The sequence below is a fragment of the Chiroxiphia lanceolata genome, chromosome 3, assembly GCF_009829145.1.
Source record: "Chiroxiphia lanceolata isolate bChiLan1 chromosome 3, bChiLan1.pri, whole genome shotgun sequence".
NCBI classification, from domain to species: Eukaryota; Metazoa; Chordata; class Aves; order Passeriformes; family Pipridae; genus Chiroxiphia; species Chiroxiphia lanceolata.
Window position 1 is genome coordinate 47,436,696 of NC_045639.1, and position 26,642 is coordinate 47,463,337.

General features: G+C 38.1%; 1 protein-coding gene across 2 annotated transcripts in view; it reads left to right on the plus strand.

Annotated features, from left to right (window-relative positions):
* Positions 1-26,642, plus strand: part of PRKN (parkin RBR E3 ubiquitin protein ligase) — a 713,780-nt gene that overhangs the window by 566,015 nt on the left and 121,123 nt on the right. For both annotated transcript variants that reach the window (XM_032681398.1, XM_032681399.1), the window contains exon 8: positions 19,652-19,713. In XM_032681398.1, coding sequence (XP_032537289.1) covers positions 19,652-19,713 — 62 coding nt within the window. The remainder of the gene's footprint in view (positions 1-19,651; positions 19,714-26,642) is intronic.

A 26,642-nucleotide genomic window follows, 5' to 3' on the forward strand; every position in this document is an offset into this window, starting at 1 on the left:
ACATACATTCATCTCTTCTGGTTTTGGATGTCGCCCCACATGCTGTATGAATGTTACTATCTCAGTGAGGTCTCTCTGATAACAGCTGTCTCTCAGCACAGCCCTCTTTTTCTGCATCATTCCTTGTGTCACTGTGATGCTGGTAACCACAACACCCCCAGAATAACCCATCCACTTTCTGACCTTGTCTGTCAGGAAAATATAGGCCATAGTCCTGCAAATGTAGTCCAGTGCCTGGGTTGAGGCACCACAATCAGTGCGTTAGTAGTCTGACCCTGAGAGTTTGCAGGTTGAAGAAAACCTGACATGAAAAATAGCTCTGCTAGTAAAGTGTGTCTTCAATGTTCTCTATTTTTTCTATATGCTGCAATCCCTGTCTGCTCATCCTGTACACCCACTTTCAAATTTTCTAGTGAAAAAACTGTCCCCATTTGGTCTTCTCTGTTCACTAGCTACAAATGATTATTTAGGCTGCTGGTTTTTTGATCTGCACTCCTGTCCAGATAAGTCCTCCTTCCTTTTTAGTTGAGCGTGTTCATTTCTGAGCACTGAACTCAGACTTATAACTCACAGGAGAATATTGCAGACTGAATAACCTGCAGATTGCATCCTGACAATAAAACAATTTATTGACAAAATTTACTTTGAAAATAGAGCTACTCGAGGCTCTAAAGTTTGTTTTTAAAATAGTTGCATTGCTAAAGCAGAAGAATGACATGAGCGCTTTTACTTAAATGGCATCCTCTGGCTTTTTGTACAACCTTGAGAGCAAGTAATGGGTGGGCTCTAATAATTCTTTTTCCAGCAAACCAGGTAAAAAAGCAAGGTTAATTAAAGAAAAAGACTTTGAGAGAAAAGTCAGAAAATATGGAACTGATATTTTGTCATGCAGTTATGACTGTTCATTCTCCACAAAGTCATAAAGTGAGGATTCAGAGCCTGGTGGTATAACTTTCAATTGTCATTGCCTTCAGTGGAGGTTCCCAAGGTAATTGCATGGCAGCATTGCCTTATCATTGTCAAATACATCTTTGAGTCAGCTACAGATTGTCGGTGTATATATTCCTTAAGTTCAAGACATGAGATTTATGATTTTCTGTTTGTAGAGGGTAGTTGGAGAATTATTTTTGGCAGTGTAATATTTTTTTATGTAAGATCACCAAGTTAGGCCAAACTCACAACTCATGATGCTGAGAGAGAAAATTAAAATCCCAGTTTTGCATTGGTCATTATATCCATAGTATGGAAGAACGTGCAGTTTTCTTGTTCTGCTTCAGCCTACTCCCTTGGGGAATCTGCCATACAATCTGTATCACTCTCACACATGGCATCCTGTGGTAGATTTACTAGTGACTATATTATCTGTTTAATTTTACATGTGCACCCACTATTTAACACAGTGAGGTTATTAGTACAAGGAAGGCTTTCAGCTCAACTGTAATATAAAAAAAATAAATAAATGTATCACCTTTGTGCAGCTAAGTGCAGCATACTTTATATAACCAGGATTTCCAATCAGAAAAGAGCTTGTCCTCAAAACACAAGAGATGAAAAAAACCCCTCAAACCAAACCTGTAGAGAGATCTGAGATGAAAGACTAAGCTAGAAATGGAGATTTCATTTTCCATTTATTATGGGTCAGATGCTGACTAGGTTTGAGGTCCTTGTTTCTCCTAGTAAAACCAAGAAAACTGAGGGTACCACACAGATTGTCACATCCACAGGAATTTTCTGCATGAGTTCACTACAGGCAAGTTCTATGTGTTCAGATTAGCTCACAGGGAACTTTTCTCTTTATGAAGCTCCAGGGTTTCACATTTAAGGTATAGAGAGACCATTCTTCATAGTTTTGAAATTCAAGTCTATAACGCATATATGCAAAAGTGCTTTCTGTCTCAGTTTCTCTTTGCATTGATGAAAAGACAAGAAGCTGACAGTACCATATACAGCATACAGCAGAACACAGTGCCTTTGCGAATACTGCATATCTAAGGGTCACTCATCCTACATACACTTTTCTTACATTACTTGAGGACATGCTTTGGAGACAGTGGACAAATTCCACTTAACATCAGTCATTGTCTAGTTGTTGAATTTCCAGTCCCGTGCCATTTCATCTGTCAGAAAATAAAATGATCCTTGTAATTTCCTTGTTATTACGTGATCTTTATAAGGAAATTACAAGGCTACTTAATACAGAGTAAATATAGTGCTCTTTGAGAAATATTTGTCCTTTAGAAGATAAAAAGGAGGAGGCTGATGATGGTTTTCTTTGTTCTTTCTATTTGTTTGCTATCCGGATCTTTTGTTCCTTGGTTCCAACTTTTAGATAAAAGCTTTTTTCCTCTGTTAGTTTTGGATTATCAGATTTATGTCCGTTTTGTTCTCTGCCCTCATACCTCACAGCACAGCTTAGCTCCCACATGCTTAACTCCTTAGACACTAGGAAAGGCATTTTGCAGTCTTGTATAGTGACTACTTGCTGTCACGACGTGTCAAAGCAGAGCGATTCTGGGGTAGTAGTGAGGCCAGCTGTACCATGCCGTGCAGTGCCAATGAGGCACACCATGCACGATTTGCCGTAGCTCTGTGGTCACTGGGCAAGTCCCAGTGCTGAGGCAAGCTGAGGTGGAGTCAGGAAGGCAAATTAGGCTAGTGGAATACATGGCAATGTCCCATGTTGGCTGCAGTAGTGCTACACCATTACTCAGGTGCAAGGATGGAGCAACAAATTGATTCAGTTTACAGAGCTGACTGTCAGTGTGACACTGCTATTGTTTTTGAACACGCTTTCCAGTAAGGCTTCTTAAGAAGCGGAGGTGGCATCATTTGGAGTGTTCAAGGGCAAAAGCAGACAAAGTGGCACTGGTCTCTCATCTGTTGCCTCATTTGTTTGGCCTTCTGTTTGAGTGGTTCATTAAAAGTATCATCTGAGCACTAAGTGAAAATCAAAAGGGCAATTAAGATATTAGGAACGACAAAATGTTATTTCTCTGTGGGAAATCAAGAGTGCACCCTGCTCTGCACATACCAAGTGTAGTTTTTGTTATTGCCTCTGAAAAAGAAAGTACTAACTATTGTTTAAACACAGAGCAGTTAGGATGGCCAGAGGTAAGGAATAGTTTGCGTGTGATGAAATGCTTATTTTTAGGTTCTGACAAGAGACATCTGAATCAAGATGTCATGAAGTTCTCTAAAATCATAAGGGGAATGGAAAAGATTAGTAGGAACTTACCGACTCTTATTGTGTGAGAACTGGAGATAGCCATACAACTACGAGGCAGCACGTATAAAGCAAACCAAGAAAGCTGACCCACTGCAAATTAAAATTGTGGAAACTCAATGCTTAAGGATATTGTAGAGACTAAAAGTTTTCAGGGTTCTCAAAGTGACTAGATACATAAATGGAGAATTCCCAAGAGGGAGGACAGGGATCTGGTTGCATCCTCTATCACAGGATGTCCGTAAATGGCAGTGTGTGGATAAGGATGGTATACAGAGAAATTTAACTCTTTTCTTGTTTCTTATGCTTTTCTCATGGCATCTCTTACTGACCTGTGCTAGAGACAGGGTACTGAGACATGGATTTTTTTAGATTCAGTACCTTTTTTTATTGATAATATTTACAGCCAGTTCCAGCTTCTCCTAAAGCAATCTTTTCTTTTCCAGAAGATGGATGAGGAGGAAGAGGAAGGAGGAAGAAGCTGAATGATTTCTACCTTTTGTGCATTGTGGAGCTCAGTGTTGCATCTGTGTCATAAGTGTGTGTTATGTCCAGCCAGTATTGTGGAGGTCCAATTCAACCCACTCCTTTTTTGCTCTTGCTGACCTTTCAAAGATTATTTTCCCAGCTTTTTCTAGCAGACAGTAGTGCTAAGAACAACAGTTCTACAATATTGTCAAGCCTATTATTTTGTGGCCCATACAGATGGATTACCAAGACCTAACTTGGAAGGTAGCTTTTTAACTATTTGGATGGAGGATTGGCTCAGCCGAGGGAAAAAATGCAGGCAATTACTTCTAACACTGGGTTTCTTTTTTATCTAATCTGCAATTTTCTGAAATACTGCTGTGTCTTTTATCAAGAAATAGAGGCTAGCTAGCTTGGAAAATCTAAGATAAGAAGTTTCTGAGGCAGGAGTAATTGGTTATGGTAGATTGGAACAAATTAGAACAGTGCTCAGCAGAATTGTTTACTGTACTGTGTACATACCACTTATTGCAGCCACTTCCATCGTGTTTTCCTTCATCTGTATTTATTTATTTATCTATTTAATATTGAGATAGTCAATGACATTAGCTTACTTTCCTAAATGAGACTGTCCTGAAGAACAAAGACACAAAGCATTAGCCTGAAATGTAAAAATGTTGCATGTCCTCTTAGATTACGCCCAGTCTGTCTTCAAATGTTAGCATTAACCTTCAGTTCAGTAGGATCTGTAGATACAAGACTGAAAAAATGCAAACTGACACTGTGGTGTATTTTTTTATTGCAAATATTTATGTTTGTCTTCAGATCATGTTTTCTAGGTACAGAAAGAAGTTAGGAAACTATTATTAGAGTTATTGGAGTTTCATTTGATTAAGCACCTGTCATCTGAATCAGTTTTATATCACAGCTTCTCTAACTCAGTGACCATTGCACAAAAAATATTGTACCTTTCAGGTGTTTGCTACCTTGATTTGTTATTGTCCCGGTGAAGGAGGATATAGTCCTAATGATCTCAGTTGTGCTGTGTTCCCAAAACCCACTCTCCATCAAATTCCAAAAGTAACAAAAGCAAAAATAAAGCTAGATAATGCTCCACAACCTTCAAAGGAGAACTATAAATATATGGTGAGAAAGGGAGAGAAAGATGTGCATACACATTGCAAAGAATTTGTTGCAGCAAAGTTTACTTTTGCATTCAATGCCAGAGACTGCTTGACAGCAGCCACATTGTTGACTCTCTTATAATGACTGTAAGAGATGTGAGCAGAATTAAAGTGGAGAAATGGGTGAAAAAAACATGCATGTAGCACCCATTGGGGCTACCTTCGTGCAACCTCCGCAATGGATAGTTGCATGAATGTAGCATTGATATGGTTTGAAGCTGGCTCCCTGCCAAGTCTCCAAACCTTACCACCAGAAGCCCCCCCCCCCCAAAAACCTCAGGGAGAAGAGGGAGAGAAAAAAAACCAACCAACTAAGAAAACCCGAAACGAGAGAGAGACAGCTAAAGTGATATATATAAATATATTTACACTTATGTTACAATTGAAATATATACACAATTTAAAAATATATAGAATTTCACAAGGGAAGGGGAAGGGGGAAGGGAAAGGGAACAAAACCAAAATTATATATATATATATATATATATATCCCAATCAGTAGCCCGAGATCTAGTAACTAAGAGTTAGCAAAGAAAATATCCCACCACTCTCCTTGGGACAACCGAGAGTCGCTCCGGTACGATCGCCGGCAAACCTCCGCCTCCCAAGGTCGACAAGGCCCTACCAGGCCTCGCTCCCCAACATGGCAGACTCAACAGCAGGGAACCTGCACCTCCAAGCCGCCGGAAGGAAAGAGAGCGAAGGCCTCTCCTCCTTTCTTCTTATAATCTGGCTTATGTAAAAATCGTAGGGAATACTGGGTAAATCTGGACCCTTCCTTGGTTACAAACTGGTCACCAAGGAAGGCCTAGCCCAAACCACTACAAGCATCAATGTGTCGCAAGTTAGGCAAGGCGTACTTCTCGGCATAACCAGTAAAGCAGGGAAAAGCACTCTAAATGGAAAGTCACAAGTAGCTGTGAAAGCAGAGATAGGAAAATGATCAGTGACAGCAATCTGTAGCCAAACATCAAAAATCCTGCTTTGCTCTTTTTCCGTCCTCCCCTGTTTCCCTCAGTAGACATCCATCAAACTGCAGTACGATCTCTGCTGACAAGAGAGGGGAGAATCACTTTGCCCAGAATCCTTGCTAAATTACATGAAAACAGGATTTGTCCTGCATGTAAACTGTGTAAATCCAGTCAGCTTTTAAGTGGAAACCAATTTCATAGTGTGTAAGTATCATTGATTTGTTAATCTGACAATTTTTTTAAACAAGCTGATGTGGATTAGCCAGTTCTGATTGTATGTCTCTTACAAGTCATTTGAGTACTGGATAGCTTGGTGAGTAAAGCACTAGAAATTAACCTTTGAGGCCCCTGCCTATAAATAAATTATTGATCCTTAAAAAAGAATCAGATAATCTCATTAGATGTAGTTTTCTGTAGTGCGAGTCTAAATCCTGCCATACAGAATAATTTATCATAATTGATAATCTTTTCCCTGAAGCAGATAGGAGCTAAGCTGCAATAGAAAGCAAATCCTGCAGGGATTGGTATAGAAGAGCAATATGAAGAATTTTCAACCAATTTGATGCTTAAGGGATGTTTTGTTTCCCCTCCAAGTATTTCTAAGGGCTTTTAGCTTTTATGTGTGCTTTTATAGCTGTATATCCAATAATTCTCAGTCAGGAAAAAAGTGTCTCTGAAATTTCATGCATGATGGTACTCTGGAGCCAAGCAGAAGTATAAGGAATGAATTTCTGATCCATGACATAACAGACACAAGTGGAAAATACATAGCAAGCAGTGTAATACTGAAAGGCAGAAGTGATACAGAGTTCAGTACTTAACATATAAATGACTGCTTAGAAGTACTTTGCAGAAAAAATAGTTAATGTGGTGTCAAAAGGTAAATGTGCAGGCAATGAGACCTAGTGTTGTTATTTTTTACAACTGCAACTCAGTGATCTCCTGAAATGAAACAAAGTCAAGTGAGCATTTTAATGACATGAGGAAAAAAAAAACCAAAAAAGGCTGAACCTTATCATTAGTTTCAATAACTTGACTTTCCGTTTTGTAAAAGGAAGATAAAAACAGAGGACATTCATGTCTGAGCTCTGCTTCTCTGTCGCTGAGCAAAGAGGAGTCTGTACATGTGGGAAGGAGAGGGGGCTGTGAGGGGACACCAGTTCTTACTTGGCTTATCAAGCTGCTTAAGTGTTAGCATCAAGGTCAGAGACATTCCAGTCTCAACTTCTAGTGTCTACATCAGCATTCATAGTGCCAAACTATGTCACTGTAGAATCCCACTAGTATAAATTTTCAAAAATACTTTTTTTTTTCGTGATTGGAAATGATTGATGCAGCAATACCCATTACCAAAGGGAGGGGAAAAAAACCCATATGTACACCCCTGCAACTCTCTGCATATATGAAACCCTGTGGGGTTAGTATGCAGTTAGTAAGGCTGGAGATTTGGTCCTATACCTGTCTCTTCTGTCTTCAGGCTCATAGCTTAGGAACCCTGTACTGTTAATAGAATACAGGGGAAAAAAAAAAAAGTAAAGGAAAAAATGAGCATGGTCTACATAGGGGACGTAATTCAAATATTAGAAGAAATAGTGTCATATAGAGTGTCTGATTTAATAACGATATATTGGACTTGTGCTAATGGAATTATTGTTAGTTTAAAAAAACATTAGACAAGACCAACTAATGACTAGGTGTAGCATATCTGTTTGTAAGGTGGTAAAGATCAAGGATAGGTTCTGTTATTCTGGATTAACTCAGAAGTTATTCATGGCCTTGTAAGTAAAGACTAGAAGGAGAATCCTGTAGTGTGGTGTGGCAGCTGTTCTATACAAAATTGCTAGCATAATCTCATGAAATTGCTTGCACTAATTCACTTCAGTGTACCGATGAGTCTGATGGCATAATGCTGAGCTGTGGGGGTTCTCTCCTGCCCTGCACGTAGTAAAGTGTATCCATTTTCACTGTGTTCCCAGTCCTGTGCAGCCACTGAGCTTCAGGTAAATTGTGACAGTCTTGGAAATTTATGATCACAGTGCTAGCACAGCATCCTTCTCTGACCCATTGAAAAAGCTTGTCCACCTAGCAAGAACTGTTTTCTCTTTTATATACCAGGGGAAAAATTAGATCAGTTCTTGTATCCAGAGCAGAATTTTTTTTAATATTTTTCTGAAACCTGTGGGTATTTAAAAATAGATATTTCTCCATCAAGTAGAAATCATTCAGTATTTCTTCACTGGCAGTAGTGTACCAGTTTTATCCCTTGTGATTACAGTGTTTATCCCTGTTGATTATAAAAACCCACACTGAACTGGACTTCAGCTGTGGAGCAAAAATGATCAGGAATTTTTTTTGTTATTCTAAATATTTCTTCTGAAGTGTTGCAGAAAGAGAGACGGATGTTAAAGTGTTTTGTTTATTTCATAGGCAAATACTGTCATGCACCATAAAATGGATAGACCATCTCATTGACAGATCCAAAACAAAGCCTTCTTTATGAGAAAACACTGTATTGCTAATAAAGTGATCCCAACAGCCGAGCTTGTGCTGCTTAATTTGTTTCCTTGGAGTGATATTATAATTCTGACATACTGAAAAATCGCCTCGCAGAGACTCATATTGCATTTGTTGCTAAGTGCATCTTTGATATAACATTTGTTATTGTAGTGCTTGGGGTGTCTTCAGAGGAGTAATATTCTAAATGAACCTGGCTGTATTATCCCTTTAATGTAGAGTAGAATTTTGCATTAAATTTTCAGCTTATTTCAAAGGTGTTTTGCCAGTTATTCATCACGAGTGGTCTGTTCAAGAATAGGGCCAGTATATCAATATAAAATCAGAAAAATCCTTAACACTTTCTCTTTGGGGAATCTCTCAGGTCATTCCAATTCTTTTCTGTTAGATGAATAGACAGCATGATCTCTTGTATTTATGGCTGCCTGTCAGGTGTTTTTATAGTAGAAACATGAATCACTGTTTGTAATGCAGGATTAGCCTGTCTCATGCAATGTTATTAGAATTAGGCCTGACTAGAGAGCGACTTAATTTCTTTTTCTTCTGTATTTGACTTTAGTTTTCATCCCACACCAGCTTTTGCACTCTCAGGAACGCTCTCATTCTTATGTTAGAGCAAATATTGAAGAGCATTTGTCTTATTTGTCTGTATTTGCACAGACAGAAAATAAGAGCAGTGTGTAGTCCCCCCTCAGTGGAATTCTGCTTTCTGAGCTGACATGTAAAAAGATTGTACTATGATGTCCTATTAGACCTCAAGACTGGATGGACAGTTTGTATTGAGCACAGGCATTTTTCATAATTATGTTGCCTGCAGGGTTGCCACCTGCCCTAATTTGATCTGATTAAGGTGAAAACCATCCTCATTTCATAAATGGAACTTTGCCATGTTTCCTCGCAGAGAACAGCAAGATATGCGCACGTATTGCTGCTGCAAAGTAAGAAGAAAAATATTAAAATTAGGTATCAATTAAGATTTGAACTCCATTATGAAAGTGCAGGTCACTTTTAGACAATTGCTTCATTCTTTATGGTTCTGGAAATGGTTTTCTGTCATAAAATCCGTATGAAGAAGAGAAAATCATAGCCATTCATCCAGATATGTCTGTACTATTCTGAGAGACATAATATATTCTATGGCTTTTTAAAATTCTCTTTTGGTTGGATGGGCTTATTGTCCATGAACATTTATTTTTAGAGTAGCCTGGGCTTGCCTTGCAGTCTGAGTCATTTATGTAGCAATTTAAATATTTGTCCAAGCTCTCAGTGAAAGGCTCATGTTGAAGTCTTGTAAATACTGCACAGATTAAAGGAATAGCATTTTTTATATACTGTTTATACAGAATGACGTCATAACCCAAGGAAAAAGAAAAAGAAATGAGAAAGTAGAAAGAAAAACATTGCTGTTTCTGGGTCACTGAATATAGTTTGCTATTGTCCTTTCTGCAATAGTAATTTTGTGCATGCTTATGCGCGTGTAAGCAAGAGAGCGAGATCGACATGTGTGCATATTGGGTTTTCTGTCAGAGTATTTTTTAGCTTGGCATATTGATTTTAAGGTACTGGGGACAGGAAATAACCTTTAAAATTTTCATTTGAATAACCTTAAAAGCTAGTTTTGGAATTGAAGGGATGGAAAACTGTGCTTGTTCTCTGGCACCTGTCCACAACTTTCTTGATGGTGCAAAGGCTTATTCTACATTATGTAGTCAGTGTAATAACCTCCCTTAGTAAAATACAAATGAGATGGAAATTTATTGCAATATGAATTGATGAAACTGTTCTTTCTATCTGTAATTTTGCATATTACAGGACAGTTTCCTTAATTCAACTTTTAAAAGGAAAAAGAAGAAATATTTACTCTCCAAGTCTGATTTTCAGCATTTGGACTTCAGAATATACTTCTCTTATTGAGCCATCAGCTGAAACATGGCTGTGTGAACTTTAATTTCAGCTTAGAAACCTTTTAGCATTTTCTATATTGTACCTGCTTAGTTCTGGTATTTAGAAACTGCAGTCTTTTAAAGATTTGCCCTTCAGTAACTAGCAAATGAAATTCTTCTATAGTTACTTGTGCCTTGTGTTGACTTTTATTCAGGGATGGTTGGATTTTCCCTGAGAAGACAATCTCCTCTCTTATAGAGTCTCCACCACATGCTGAAAGCTCCTGACCTCTCACTTCCCTTCTCAAAGATACTGATCATCATCAAAGGCCAGTGCCAGCATGAAGGTGGGAATTTGAGAGAACAGAGTTTGCTTTAGAGATTTCAACTACTTTTTGAATAAAAGATAAGAAAACCTTTCATGAATTGAGCTGATTGAGCTGAAAACCTAGCAAACTTAGAATGAAGACCTCCTTTCAGCCCAGATCTCTGCAATAGATTTTCACTTCTGAGGTTTATATGGCAGAAGGTATGAGTCTTCCAAAAGAAGTTTAAAACAACTCTGTTGTACCTCAGTGGAAAAAAAAAAATCACCTGGTTATGGTAGGAGCCTTAGATTTGTTGATTTTCTCTCTGATGTTATAAAGAAATTGTAGGAATAACTTCTATTAAATGAGAAGCATTAAAAAATGTTTCTGTGAAATTTAATTTGACAATAGTCGGTACTCCCATGAAAAGAACAGTGTCTTCTTTTTATTTTTGCTTCTGGAGCTACTGTATTTGAGCAGCAAAGGTCATAGCTCAATTTCTCATTACAGATAGACAGCATGGAATTTGTTGAGTTGCATGAGTTTGGTATTCACTGACTTTACCAAGAATTGCATGAGTGAATTTATACCTATAATTTAAACTGGAATATTAAGCAAGCAGACAGTACAGACTGTTCATCAAATATGTTTGCACTATTGCAGGGTTGCCCTGAAGTCTTAGTCTCTTGGGCAATACTGATTTTTTATTTTTTTTTTCCAGAAAATTTCCCCCTTCTGACAGACTCTTTCAACAGTTTGTCACATAGCGGTGCAGAATATACAGAAAACTGCCAAAAATAACACGCAGTGACTTGCTGGCATTGTGGAACTCAGTGCAATTCAGGATTTGAATGCTGATGTGACTAAACAGTACTTGTTCAACTGTGGTTTAAATGTTATTTTAAATATGCAAAAAGGAAGCAAGGAAGCAGGTTCTAAACTGAAATGGCAGGTCAGTATTTGTGCTGATATTTTCTGTGGTAAAGATTAAAAGAAAGACCTTAGTAGAAAATGGCTAATGTGGTTCATTACTTGTAGTCATTTGGCTTTAAAGCATCATTAAAACAAGCAGTGAGTAGCAGCATAGTGAAGGCCAGAGTTGCATGCAGTGTGAGAAAGCCAGGCCAGCAGAATTTGCTACAATCACTTTATGTGATCCTTTCCCAACTCTGTTGCAGTCCCTTTGTGGAATTCTTTCACAAGTACTTCTTGAGAGCAAAAAATGCCTTTTGTGTCTTTGGATGTTTTTGAATTTGAGAGCACACAAAGTTGTAACCCGATCATCTGGGCAACTAACGTTTCTGATGACTGGTCGGAACAGGACAAGCATTGTGTCATGGCAATCAAACTTTCATGAAATTTTCTTGACTATTAGCTTCAGCAGCCTTTTTGGTAGCAGAATACTGTGTAAGTCCTTTTACTGCCTTCAGCTGTCAGAATTCAATCAAGAAAAAAAAAGAATTAACATCATACTGTTTCACAGGGTATTAATCAGGAGAAAATATTTTTTTTGTTGGGTTTTTTTTGGAGTGTTTTGGGTTTTTTTGGTTTTTGTTTCATTTTTTAAAGAGAATAGGTTTCTTATTTCAGATTGACCTTTGAAAAATTAGCAATTGAATTTGTCCTTTATTGGCACAGGGTCTTTCTAACAAAATATTGCATTTTGTGTACATAGCCAATTTGTTTGCTAGTATGGATGCAGGTAAGCAACATTGACTTAATTGTTGCTATGGTAGTTTGCTTGAGCTGAAGAGATGCCCCGCCATTTGTAGTTTCAGACAGATTTTTAAAGACATAAAGACCTTCACCATGTTGACCTCTCAGTACAGAAACCACATGCAAGTATTGCTTGTCATCTCTGATTCAGTGCAGAGCTGAGCTTTGCAATCTAAATACATGCCTGCTGTCTTTAAAAGGACAGAATTCAAAACTTCTTACTTTTGAAAAAATCTTCTTTTTTATTTTTTTCCAAAGAAAGCACTTTAATGTGCCTCTTTTGGGGCATATATTTGTTTTACCTTGCTATCTACTTATCTAGATTACTACAGAAGAATATTATCTGCAAACTGATGTTATCCAAATAGCATGAGTACAAGTAAAGAATCCCATCTTTTTTTTGTTTTTACTGGATATGTAATTTTTTACACCAATTGTTAGGTGGCCAATACAAGATATTTGGGTACTAGAGAGTTTTCCCCCAATTTGCAAACATAATGCTTACTGCAGTCAACAGGATATAAATCATCAGATGCTTTAGTTGTCCAACCTGCTGAATGCTGCTCGTAGCATTTTGAAATAGATCTATATCTAAGACATATTATACTTGCTGAGAAAAGTTCTAATACCTATAGGTAAGGTGAAGGAATAACCACTGTGCATTGGTTGAACAAAAAGTCATTTGGTATTCTTTCTAGGGAAAAAATACTTGATTACTGAACCTACCCTAATCACAGTAGACTATCAAGACGGGTATTGGAAGCAGAAGTATGAGTTAATGGGTCAGAGAATTTCTGTTTGTAAATGCAACTTGAATGCATGATCAACATTAAGAATTCAGAAGGAAAATAAAGAAGGTCTTTTTTAACCTAGTGATTACAAGCTGATTTCATGAGAGGGTTTTTGACTCTGATATGTGATTTAATGATTAATGGTGGTTAGCAATAATTGATTTTCCAGATAAAGTTATGTACCCATGTGAATCCTCTGCGTTTTCAGACCTGCAGATGTAAGGCATGGGACTTGAGATGAAAAATTATTCACAGGACATTTGTATCACCTTTCTTTCTTTAAAAATTAAATATTTTTATGCAGAGGAAGATATCTGTAACTACAAATATACAAATTAATGAAGTTCTAAGTTTGTCTACATTAGCAAATTATCTAGGTAGCAACAGAGAAAAAAAACCCTCAATAATTTACTATTTACATAAGTATTGCTCATGAGTGTTGTAAAAAAAATTGTGAAAATTGCTATAGTAATACCCTTCTGTAGTATCTGTGAGAAAATACTTTTACATCTTTTCACAATGCACAAGCAGTGCATGATAGGTTTATGTGCTTATATTCTGTAAATTACATACTTGATATTCATATTTTTTTCTCTTTTCAAGAAAATATTTATGCATTCCAGACATGCTCCCTAGTTTTGTTCACGTTCACATGACATCAAAAATGAGAAAAAGTCACCTGAAACACCCAAATATTTAATTAACACAAGCACAGTGAAGTCACTTCATACTTTGAAATCATTTCAGTTCCCATAAGAATGACTACACTGTCACCAATACAGGATTGCTTTTCACTGGAAGAAACACAGCAGAAAGGCGTGGATTTTTACAACGGTATTCCAATTAGCTGAACAGGTTGAAAGAGACTGAGAAAATGATGTAACAAATTAACTCACGCTAATTATGGTATTTAAAACCTGTTAAGTTTTGTGTAAAAGTCTAGCCTGACTCTATCTTTCTAACACTGTTTTCATTCCCACTGTTACACACAGTGCAGGGCTGTGCTCTTCCTGCCATTCCTGCTCACTCAACAGAGTGGTCTGGTTTGTGCTGTGTTGAGTAACTTGTATCTTACGTATGGAGTCCTAAACACTATGTCCCACTGTAGCTAGAGGTTAGCTGTACTCTGGATGGATACCTGCTATAATAAACACCTCTGAACTGCAGGATTCCCTTGGATTCCCTTGCCACCATTCCTTGCCGTGCATGCATGGCAGACCAGCGTGCATATATATATATATATGTATGTATGTATGTATGTATGTATGTATGTAAAATCGTTGCTATATTACAAGTCCTGCCATTAAAGTGCTGCATTTCCAGATTTTTAGGCTTATGTTTTTTGAATATGGAACATTTTTCATATCTATACTCAAGTCAGGGAAAAGAAAGAAAAAAGACAACACACCCATTAATTTTCTGAGCATGAAGTGGTTATTCTCAAGTATTTGAAACATTTTCCAGTTGCAAGCTCGGTTTAGCAATTAGCACTATGAAAAGATATCCTTTGAAGGACACTGATGGATATTCATACATGGTTATGTTCAGAGCCCTCAAAAGGATGTATTTTTCAGAATTAAGAAGTGTTGATACAGGCATAAATTCTAAGTGAGAGAAATGGAAGTTGTGCTGTGTCCATAACGTAAATGTTCGGTTTGCATGAAGCTAAATACGAGGCAAAATTTACATGCTCAAAGTTAAACGTTAGGAAGTGATTGGGATTGCAGCTGTTGGGTGAAATTCAAATAATATAACTTTAAAAGTCTAAAAGTTACTTGTGTAAATCTTGCCAAATCACCTTAGACTACTCAGTTAATGGAGATAAGTGTATACTTTTTTTTGTGCTTGTCTTAATCATGGGAATTACCCTGTGAAGGTGTATATTCCTTCAATTGACTAAAAAGGAAGCATGCAAGATTAGATATAGAAGAATAGATAAAGAAGCATGCAAGACATTAGATTCATACAGCCAACATTTTGATGCTTAAATGCATTGAATTGAATCTCACCCAACTATACCATTTTGGGAAAGATGAAATTTAAAATGCAAATCACAAAATAATGCTGCAAATGGATGGTAAAATATGTAGCACAGAATCCTGCAATGGGGATGTATATGTTTGTAGCTATGGTCAGTGAAGACATTTTCACAAAATATGCTGAGCTGGAAGGGACCCACAAGGATCATCAAGTCCAATTTTATGATTTTCTATGGTTCTCTGAGGCTAAAATTCAGCCAGGGTGCCTCCATCCAGTGCAGGCAGACAGGAGTAACAGGACAGCCCCAGCCCCAGACATTCGGCACCTCCCTGGTGCCCATGGCTGGGGAGGGGAGGGCTGTGGGGAGCTGGAAATGAATCCTGGTGCAGGAGGGTGACTCAGGGGCTGACATGGGGTCCTAGATTGGAAAAGTCAGGGCTGGTGGTACCACTGGGGCCCTGACACTTGTGTTAGTTCTCAGTTGGCCGTATTTGTATCAACAGTCTTTTTTTTGCTTTCATTTTGCCAATTTATGTAAGATTAAAGGGTTGATTTAATTTTTCAATTGCCTTCTCTCTGGAGAACATAAGTTCTCTATACAAAGTGACAGTTTTAAGCAAAAACAAAACCAGAAGCTAATTCTGTCTGAGAAAAAAAAATATGTGAAGATTTGGGTAATTAAATTGGTGGTAGTTAGAATCATAGTTTAATTATATGTGTAGCTAAAAATGTTTGTTCAGAGCAGTTGAAATCAAGGAATTTATGATGTTAGGAGGCATTAAACTGTCCTTCCTAAATTTGGTTCTTTATTCTTCTCTTTGAGATATATATTCTCACATGAACAGATTAAAAGTATCTTTATGAAGAGAATACCAGAACATAAATTGTAAATTTACAGTTGCAAATTTCTGTAACTTTAAATATACCTTTAGTTCCTAAGTGCAGCATTTGGAGGTAAATAGTAAATCAATATGGGAATCAAGCAAGAACAAAATTATTCAAACAAGTAATCTGGGGTATGATTAACATTTAGAAGCAAATAATATGCTTAAATTTAATATAAGTAATAAATACTTAAACAGAGGCAAAGAAATTACTTGTTGTGAGTTTATAAAGCTGCTGGTGCTTTGAACTGGGTATCATCCCTTTATAATTTACCTTCCTGCTTAAAGTCAGGCTCATTCCTAAAACATCACATTAGTTTTATGGATCTGATTGCTTTGAGGTCAATGGAGCTATGACAGAGGAAAAAGTGGTATAAAAATATTAAATACTTGCATCAATTTTATATTTCTTACATCTTGCTCTGACTTCACAGTTAGCAGAAACCTGAAACACTCATTGTAGCTGAGAACATATGAAACACATAGGTTTGAATGTGAGATGAAAGAGGGAACTAATAAGCAATATAGCTGCCATTTTATCAGTCTGCAGATGTCCTCAATCCTGAGTTTTGGCTTCTGATTAAAGGCAGTTGTCCATGCTTTTGCATCGTTTCCTTTTAACACTCTTATGTGTAATTATTGGTTGATTTATTTAATAATCCGGTTCGGTTTATGTCTATGGAAATTTCATGAAGGCTTGCACTTTTCAAGTCATATTTTGAAAGAGGGAAATGGAAAGTTTCAGTAATTGTTGAGACCACTGATTATAAGGGGTTCTGTACTACAGAGGGCATAAAAACTGATCCTCAAAGCATTCTATACAAAATAGCAGAAATCTGTAAAGTGCAGATTATTTATGTCATTTGGCATGTGCTAGCTGCACATCAGAGATTTATAAATACATTTTTCTATAGATGTTTGGTGTGTACAGTTTGCCAGTGAACCTGTCGGGTGCTGCGCTTAACTAATAATAATTTTCAAGTTGCCACATGTATTTTCATGTACAGGAATATGGACGATTTCATGGGTGAGATGACAAATAGTTCTTAATGTTTTTAGCAGAATAGGTATTTGTTTTAATCTCTTTACTTTTTATTTGTTGGATAGTTATTTGTCCATTACCTTTGTCTCTAGTCAGAGTGCAGGAATTTAACATAATCCAGGACTTTTTCAAAGCTCACAGATATGTGGTAAAAATAGATTACAGTGTTATACCATGTTTTACAAAGGTCCACTTACAGAACAGAAGAAATTAAAGTAGAAATGGTAAGCATCAGAAATGCATTCAGAAATACAAAAAAAAAAAAAAAAAGAAAAAAAAGGAAGATTTTTTTTCTTGAAATTATTGCTGCTGAAATGTGACAATCTGAAATTACTTCTTACAGACAGCAGACTGTTAAGATGTGTCAGTATGATTCAATATTGCATGCATTTGACATTTCTGAACTCATTGCTGGAAAGCATCATGCTGACAGTAACATAGTTTTTAAGCTCTCTCTCCTTCTTTGCTAGTAACTTTAGGATCTGTTGTATAATCAGCTAAGCAGGATCCAGTGAAAGTCTGAACTATGAAAAGATTGAAAACTAAATCAGGCAAGTCTCTGAAAAACAGACTATACAAAATATTGTACTGGGAAGAGGATGCAGCAGTGGATGACTAGTAACACTTGAACATGCATGTTTTTCATAGAATCATGGAGGGGACATTTAAAGGTCATCTAGTCCAGCCCCCCTGCAATCTTCAATTAGATCAGGTTGCAAAGAGCTCTGTCCAACCTGACCTTGAATGTTTGCAGAGATGGGGCACCCATCACCTCTCTGGGCAACCTGTTCCCATGATTCACAACCTTCATAAGGAAAACATCAAGTTTTAGACATTAAATTCTAATTTGAAATGCAGAGAAGAAAACAGCTCTGAACTGCAAGTCAGGCCTCAGGTCAAGAAGTTAGTGAGGCAGAGTTGATACATTCACGGTTTGGATGAGCTGGAAGATGGAGATGTAAATTCCAGTGAAAAGGACAGAAAAATGCTGTGCAGCAATGATTCTGTTGTAGGAGTAGCAAGGACAACTTTAAGTGCATTAGAACAAGAAACAGAATAAACACTGAGAGCCTAAGCATGGAGAAAATAAGAAGAGAAAATTAAAGGTGACACGTGTTGTGGTCCTACAGGTTGAGGAGAATAAAGATGCATTAACAAAGAATCACTTACAGCTAAAACTCACCCATTCAAATATGTGAATATCCTTGTATGCAAGAGGAGGGAGGAAATGGGTGAAAAGAAGCCTATGAGAATATAATAGATTTTATTGAATGTGAAACAATATTAATATTTAATAAGATAAATTGTTAATAGACAATTCTTACTATATGCTTAACACTGGACCACCTTAAAACTTGTCTACCTTTGTAAGGGTTTGCTGATGAAATTGTGTAGATGGTGCATTCTCCACCTGTACCTCCTCTAAATGGAGATAAAACATTTTACCAGCAAGAACCTGATTTGAATATCATTTTACTCTCTTCCCTAAGTAGAAAAAATTATACCGGTACAAGACTTGTACTAATATAATTGTGTCTATAGCATGTTTTTTGCCTTTTTAGTTGTTACTTTCAAGTGCAAAGGCTTTTCCTTCTATATCCATAAGACAGATATGCCAACAGAAGTTGTGAGTGTAGGTCATGTCTCATTGGCCCTGAGTAAAGCCACGGTGCTGACGGAGATTTCCTGACATGGCCAAATTAATTTGTATCCTTTTAATGGCAATCATTAAGACTGACAGGTGACTATTTGTAGTTGCATCAGCAGAAAAGCAGGTTGTTAAAGATCATAGTTCCCATGTTCTGCAGAGAACTATGCTTTTAATTCCTTATAAGTAATTTTCTCTGTTCAACCGCAGATGATTCAATTTATGGTAAAAAGAATAAAGCCCAGATTGCTTTCACAGTCTGCACTTTCATCCCTTGTCAGAAATTAGTCTGGTAATGTATGAAAGTGGTATACAACAGCCTTGGATTTCATCATCAGGAAGGTAACCAGAGTCTGAACAGGTCAATAAAGTGCATGGCAGATAGCAAGACATATTCTTTCTTATTGGCTGGTACAGATGTGGAAGTCTGTAGTGACTGAACGTTAATCTCACTGCAAAGTTCTGGCAAATCATTCCCCCTCCTGTGTACTTGGTTTGCATATTAGCACGTGTGGATAACAACTACATATATGTGAAATGGTTTATATTTATGACAGCCAAAATTAAAGTGATCTGTGGGGCCTCTGAAATCCTTAAGGGAATCAGGGAAAGCCTGTATTATGCTTAGAAATGAGTCCAAACCTGGTATGTGAATCAGAATTCAGCTTTGGGCAGCTCAAGTGTTTTGATGTGAGATCCTCTTTTAATAGGCTTTCTGGCTTACACTAAGGGTTGGCAGTATCTGGCAGACAGTGCTGCCCTTTTCATCTTGCTTTTGTTTGTAGTCCTTTGGGAAAAGGGCTAAAATATTCGGAATATAACCTTTCTAAGTGTTCTTGGTAGCACACTCAGAAATGTGGAAGGATTATTTGATAGAGGGCTTTCAGCATTCTGGTGTCTGCAGAACCATGGCTAATCTTTCTAATCTTCTTTATCTGAAGTAATCTGTATGTTCTATCCTCTCTTCGTGTATGTGTCTTATGCCGAAACTGCACTGACAGAAAGCTCTAAAATGCTTGTTTTTGTTTCTTTCCAACAGCTGGCTGTCCAGATTCCTTGATTAAAGAGCTTCATCACTTCAGAATTCTGGGAGAAGAACAGGTGAGTTAGCATCTCAAAGGCAGCATCTTAATGTCATGGAAGATAGACGCTAATGAGACAGTTTCATCTCTCTCCAGGGAGACAGAGTGTATCTCATGACCCCCAATGACCTGAAATGTGGGGAAAAAACCACACAGGAGTTCTGTGTGAGAGTTGGGGTTTTTTTCATTCTGTCCGTCAGCCTTGACAGGTTATTAATTGGTACATCTGCTACCTGCCACAGTTTTTCAGCTTTTGACTACAGCAGTAAACAGATTCTCTAAAGCAGCAGATAGACAAACGGTCTGACTAAGGGATTGGCACTTACAACTATTCATGATATTATCCATCTCTTTTTGTGGTCTTTTCTCTCTTTTGAAAGAGTGCTTCTCATAATTATAGCTGTGCTTTGCACTCAGAAAACTATTTCTGTAGAGGGACATTTGCATAAATTAAGTATGCTTTAAAACACAGGATGGTCAGTTGTTATTTTGTCAATAATGAAATTCACATACAGAGATACTAAGAAATGGTCTTAAATTCTGAAACACAAGTTGAATTTTCAAATGCTTGATGCTTCCAAAATTGAAATTGTCTTTGCCTCTGAAGTATCCCTTCTAAGGTACTAGTTACAAAGCCTGACTGCCTGAGATAGAGCTACAGGTGCTAGGGACTGAGTGGCTGAAAGCTCAGCATTAGTGTGTTGTACATGAGAATATCCATGTCTTTTAATGAACCAAGGGACTTGCACAAGGTTGTATGAGGGCTATGACAGAGGTAAGGAGCAACTCCCGAGATGTCAATTCAAAATCTTATTTCTTAGTTTTTAGATGAGATTATATTGTCTAGAACACCATGTTGCTTCTCCTTTCCCTTTTTTATTACAGTAAGGGCTGCTGTTAACATTTTCTAGACTTCCAATTTTCCTCCACCAGCCTCCCACATCAGTTTTTATAGAGTCACAAGCCAGGTTTCTCAGGGACTCGACTTTTCCTCTATAAGAAGGCAGCATGAAGGGCAGTATGGGAGGGTCTATCTGACAAGAATTGGAAAAAAAAAAAAGGCAAAAAACAGGCTAGGCCAAAGTTGATACTTCCAGCAGGAATCTGGTGAGACGGAAGACTTGGGAAGAGGAAATAAGAGAAGGTATGACCAGAACTGATGGGGCCAAGACACTGGTTAGAGCTACCTGAAAAATGGAGGGCAGAGTATGATGAAGCCTGGTTAGACTAAGAGATGGGGTTGGCACTTAATGAGCTGCATGAGGAGGTGAAGCTAAGCAGAGTAGGAGGAGTGGGACAAACGGAGAAATTTGAAGGAAAAGTAAGGAACAGCTAAACCAAGAGACTGCAAGTATGAGAGAGAGGGCTGAACCAGACAGATTGACAGCTCCACTGGCAAAGCTCTGGAGTTGTAGACCTTAGCCTGACTAATGACCACTGACAGAGCAACATATTTTAATTGATGGACTTTGCAAGTAGTGACCATTGCCATGAGGCTTGAATTATTCAATTAGCCCATACAAGTTTAAAGAATATTGAAGTTATATTCTGTCCCTATAAAAGCATTGTTATCATGAGTCTACTGAAGACCACAGTAGATTTTGTTTGAAGTTAGCACACACTTTGACAGTTAGGAAGTAAGTTAGTGCAGAAACCAAGATTTAAAAAAATGAAAATACATATAAATGAAGAAAGAAAGGAATTTCAGGCAAAATCCTTATTCGCATGACTATCCATTTATTTCTTATATTTATTTAGTTAGATATTTGCTTTTTAAAAAGATCTGAAGTGTGTCTTTTTCTGTTATCATGCATACGAGATAGAAAAAATTATAATTAAACACTATTTTATTCAGACTGCTTACAACTTCAGTATTATAAAACATCATTTATTTTCTTCCACTCCAAGCAACAGCCAAAGAATAATAGGGACATATTCCTGCTTCATGTCCAATCTTGATTTATTTTTAAAGTGCTTATGTGTTTAAGGCCAGATTATAAAAGCAGAATGTACTATTGTGATAATCTGTTCTGATCTCCTTTAGAATACACATTACATGACTTTCTTGGATTAATTCTTGTTTAAACTGGAGTATATTGCCTAGAAAAACATCCATTCTTTGTTTACAAATCACTTGCAGACTTTAGATCCTATTATACCTCTCAGTAGTGAAAGACAAAAAATTCGCAGCTTCTTTTCTTCCACCATTCTCACACCACCAGCATGCTTCCTATGTTGGATATCTCCCATTCCTCAGCGTCCAGGTCCTTTGCATTTCCAATTCCCTTTGTCTGTCACAAGGCAATAGGTGATCATCATAATAAAATGTTACCTCAACCTATGAATGCAGCTCGGAATAAACTACCATAGCCCTGGAACAGGACTAAAAAAATTACTTAAACACAAAAGGGATTCTGTTTGTCAGTCAGACTGTCAGCTAAATATGTTTCAGACAGAAGGAAAGAATCTTTGGGTTTAAAGTGGAAATCCCCACTGGAACTTGTGGGTTCCAGTTAAACCAGTGGCTGCCCAATGAGAATTATAATTTCTTTTCTAGAGATTTCTAAGAGGTTCGCCTAAGAGGTGTCTTAGTACTTTTGGACATATGTGGGCATAGCTCAGATTCAGCTCAGAAGCCATCACTCTGCTTCCCAGACAGAAATCTCACTCTGTGCCATTGTGGGCAATAATGTGTTCCTAGAAAAATAACTTTACGTGTGACTGTGCTGAAAAGTAATTTGTTTGCTTAAACCCAGTTTGCTAGCAGTTCAGATAGTCCTGCAGCATGAACATATCCGTTACTTCATCTGCTTAAACTGTTACAAGCTTTATCACTGATGTTCTATGTTCTTACTTTTCTTCCAAGTCATTGATAAAAATTTTAGATGGCATAAGGCCAAGAATAAAAACCTTCAGGACCTTTTTGGAAACACATCTGCTTAATACTTATTGCCCATTTACAGTTATATTTTAGATGTGCCAGATAGCTAAGTTTTCATACCCTTAATATATGGCGTGTCAATTTTGCATCACACTAGATAATTAGTTGAAATGCCAGACAGCAGCAAGATAAATACCTTAGTCTGCTTCATCAACTCTCTTACCTTTACCAACCACATTTCAGTCAAATTAAGATCAAGCAACAAATCGCTGGTCTCTACCTTTTGTTCATTGAGTATTTGTTTCCTGTAAGTGCTGACCATATAAAATGTTTGTTGTTGTCATTAGGAGAGAAAGGTTTTGAGTGGCTTTCAGGATCAAACCACGTGGAAACGTGTCTGCTTGTCTATCTGAAATATCTTTATATAAATGTAAGCATTGATGAAAAACTAATGCTGAGAAAAAAAGGCTATATGTTTAACTAGAAGTGTGAAGCGTTGCTGATTAATATTTCCTAAAAGGAGTTGTGTAGTAATAAAACACTTGTTCTAATAGTCAAACTTCTTAGTATTCTCCTGGACATGTAAAGTTTTCATGTCTTCTGTTCCCTCAGGGAATGTATGTTACGGGGAAACGCATTCCAGCTGGAAAGTCTATCTTTTAAGGTTTAGTTGGTGGTGAAAAGATGGTTTTATAGGAAGACGTAATCATGGTCTGTGTGGTGAAATAGAAGAGTACAAGCTTCCCAGGTACATGATACACATTATGGATACCTAGCTTACCACATAAAACCAGCTTCCAGAGAAATTAATATGCAACACAAATAGATTTAGCAACAGATTGCTACGCCACTTGATACTTGACCCTTTGAGAAGGTGCCAGAGAGCCTGAGCTAGGAAAAATCTCCAGAAGCAGCTTTAACTGCTTTCTTTTGGACCCCCTTTTTACAGACTCTCCCAGTCCATAAAGGTCTGTACAAGACAAAGACAGTCTGCTGGACATGCAGTCCCAGGAAGGGTAAAGCCTGAAGCTTTCTAATTGCCCATAGGTCTGCTGAGCTTTCTCTTGCAATTTGATCTCACTGTTCGTAATTCATCTTTATCCCCACAGCATAATGAACGCAGCCCAACCTACTGGCTAACTGCTTCATTTCATAAGTACCTGAGATATACTCAGGATTGGGATGAAAGATTTATTAAGTCAGAAGCTATTGAGAAATAGCACAATCTAAGAAAGTTAGTTTCCTGCAGTAGCCATTTGCCCTGTCAGGCTGTCTCTGCAAGTAAATGTAAATGGTTCTACAAGCACTGATAGTACAAACTGCTTACAAAAATATGCTAAAGATGCACTAAATATGGGCTCTGTCCAAATGCAGTGGAAGGCAGGTAATTCAACAAGCCAATGCCAGAGACAGCAGAGAGAACACCTTAATTCAAACCTAAACACTACAATATATCAACATAGCAAGATGACTTACAGTGGACTATTACAGTCTCCCTAATGACTCCCTGAGAAACTTCCAAAAAAAATCTTGTTTAATTGTTTAAATGTAATATTGCAATTCATTAATAAAATAGCAGCTATATCTGAAGGATGGAAGGGAAAACCAATAACACAGGAGCAAGCAATTTGCTGCTGTTACCTGAGTGCCCCCAACAGGTCACAGCACAGATGAAGCAGATGACGTGCTAGTGGCAGGAAAAGAAGCTGCTAAGCAATGTATAGCTGCACTTCTCTGCTATATCATCTGCTCTGACAACTTTGCAGAATGTATTGGCCAGTTCCTTGATATTTTGACAGGGCAATGATCAATTTTAACAGATTTCTCCTATCAGCTGGTACTGCAACTCATATCACTGCTCACTTTTTCTTTAGTAGTGTTGTGAGCGTTTATATCCCTTGAATCTGAGCAAGCCTGAATGGGGACACTTCCTCAGCCCCCAGCCCCTCACCCATTTCCTTGCTAGCTGGGGAAAACTTATGCAAAGGAAAATCTTGTTTTGGAAATCTGCAGATGCACATCCCCATGCTCTTCAATGGTGATGCCAGCTTGTGCTAGTTTTTGCTGTGAGCTGTAGCTTTAGGAGATATGAAAATTCGGTATTAAGATCACACAGTGTGGACAGAGATCATTTAAAATTAATAGAGGTTTTGGCAGATTTGGTATACAATATGTGTGTGTGACAAGGTTGATTATTTTTTATGCTTGCAATATTTGCTAGAGGAATTTTTTTTCAAGTGTGTGCTACAGAATATTAATATAAAGTCAGTCTTAAAGTAATTGATATATATTTACCCATTCAGGCAAAAGTAATGTCATGTGACAATTCTAATTAATTAGCTGAGTTTAGTGCAGGAAACTGTCAAATATAGTCAACAAAATGCTTCTGAAGCATTTGTGGGTCAAGATTTTTTGATAACTACACTTGGAGAAAATATAAGCTACATCTCAATAATTCACATCAGTTAAAGAACAGAATAGATTTTCACTGAATAATTTCTCCAGTTCGTAATTACTAAACCAGAGCTATTTTGTTAGTATTCTCAAATCTGTGTTTTCACAAGCAGACTTCCTTACAGCTCTGCTGCTTCCCGCCCAATCCCCTGGCTTCAGCTACTACTCAATGTTGAGAGATACCTACACATATCTCTCAGTTTTTTCCACTTTTCTGATTATCTGATTTCTCTACATTTCATTTGGCTCACCTTTTGGAGCTGTCATCACCAGCGCATCATTCTCTCTCTAAAACTGAGCTACTGCATTCAACTCTTGATCCTCTTTACACTATGTAGTGGGTTGACTCTGGCTGGATGCCAGGTACCCACTAAAACCACTCTCTCACTCCCCTCTGCAACTGGACAGAGGAGAGAAAAAAAACCAGCTAAGGATTCATGAGTTGATAGAAGAGCTGGGAGAGGTCACTTACTGATCACCTTCACAGGCAAAACAGACTCAGAGTGGGGATATTATTTAAATTTATTACTAATAGGATAGAAGCAAAAGAGTTAGAAATAAAATAATCTTAAAAACACCTTCTCCCCACCCCTCCTTCCTTCCATGGTCTCCCTCCTCCCCCCCAGTTGTGCAGGGGAACAGGGAATGGGGGTTACGGTCAGTTGTTGTTTCTGCTGCTTCTCAGGGAGAGGAGTCCTTCACCAGCTCCCATTGGGGTCCCTCCCATGGGAGACAGTCCTTCATGGACCTCTCCAGCGTGAGTCCATCCCTCAGGCAACACTTCATCACAAAACTGCTGTCCCGTGGGTCACTCCTCCATGGGGTGCAGTCCTTCATGAATGAGCTGCTCCACCGTGGGTCCCCCTCAGGGGCCACAAGTCCTACCTGGGAAAAACCTACTCCAGCATGGGCTTCTCTCTCCACAGGCTGCAGGTTCCCGGCAGGACCCTGCTCCACCTTGGGCCTCCCATGGGGTCACAGCCTCCTTCATGCATCCACCTGTTCCAGCATGGGCTCCTCCATGGGCTGCAGGTGGGTCTCTGCACCCCGATGGTCCTCCATGGGCTGCAGGGGCACAGCTGCTCCACCATGGTCTGCTCCACAAGCTGCAGGGGCCACAGCTCTGGCTCCTGGAGCACCTCCTGCCCCTTCTTCTGCACTGACCTTGGTGTCTACTTTGTTGTTCCCATGTTCTCACTCCGCTCTTCCCTGGCTGGAATGCTTTCTGCACAACAGCTTTCTGTTCTTAAATATGTTATCGCAGAGGTGTTACTATTACCCCTAATTGGCTCAGCCTTGACCAGCGGCAGGAAGTCTGTCCTGGAACCGGCTGGCATTGGCTCCACAGGACAGGGGAAGCTTCTAGCAGCTTCTAACAGAAGCCACCCCTGTAGCCCGCCCCCGCTACCAAAACCCAGCCACAGGAATCCGCTATACACCACCTTTTTTCTATAGCTGGAACTACAAAACAAATTTTACAGTCTTACAATTTTATATGACTACTGATATGCCTCTCTTTTCTTCCTATGTTAGAGCTGCCTTGAATGTCTCCTAAGCAGTTTTTTCTCTGACTTCAAAAGTAATTGGGATCCATGTGAATTCCTCAGTTTTGT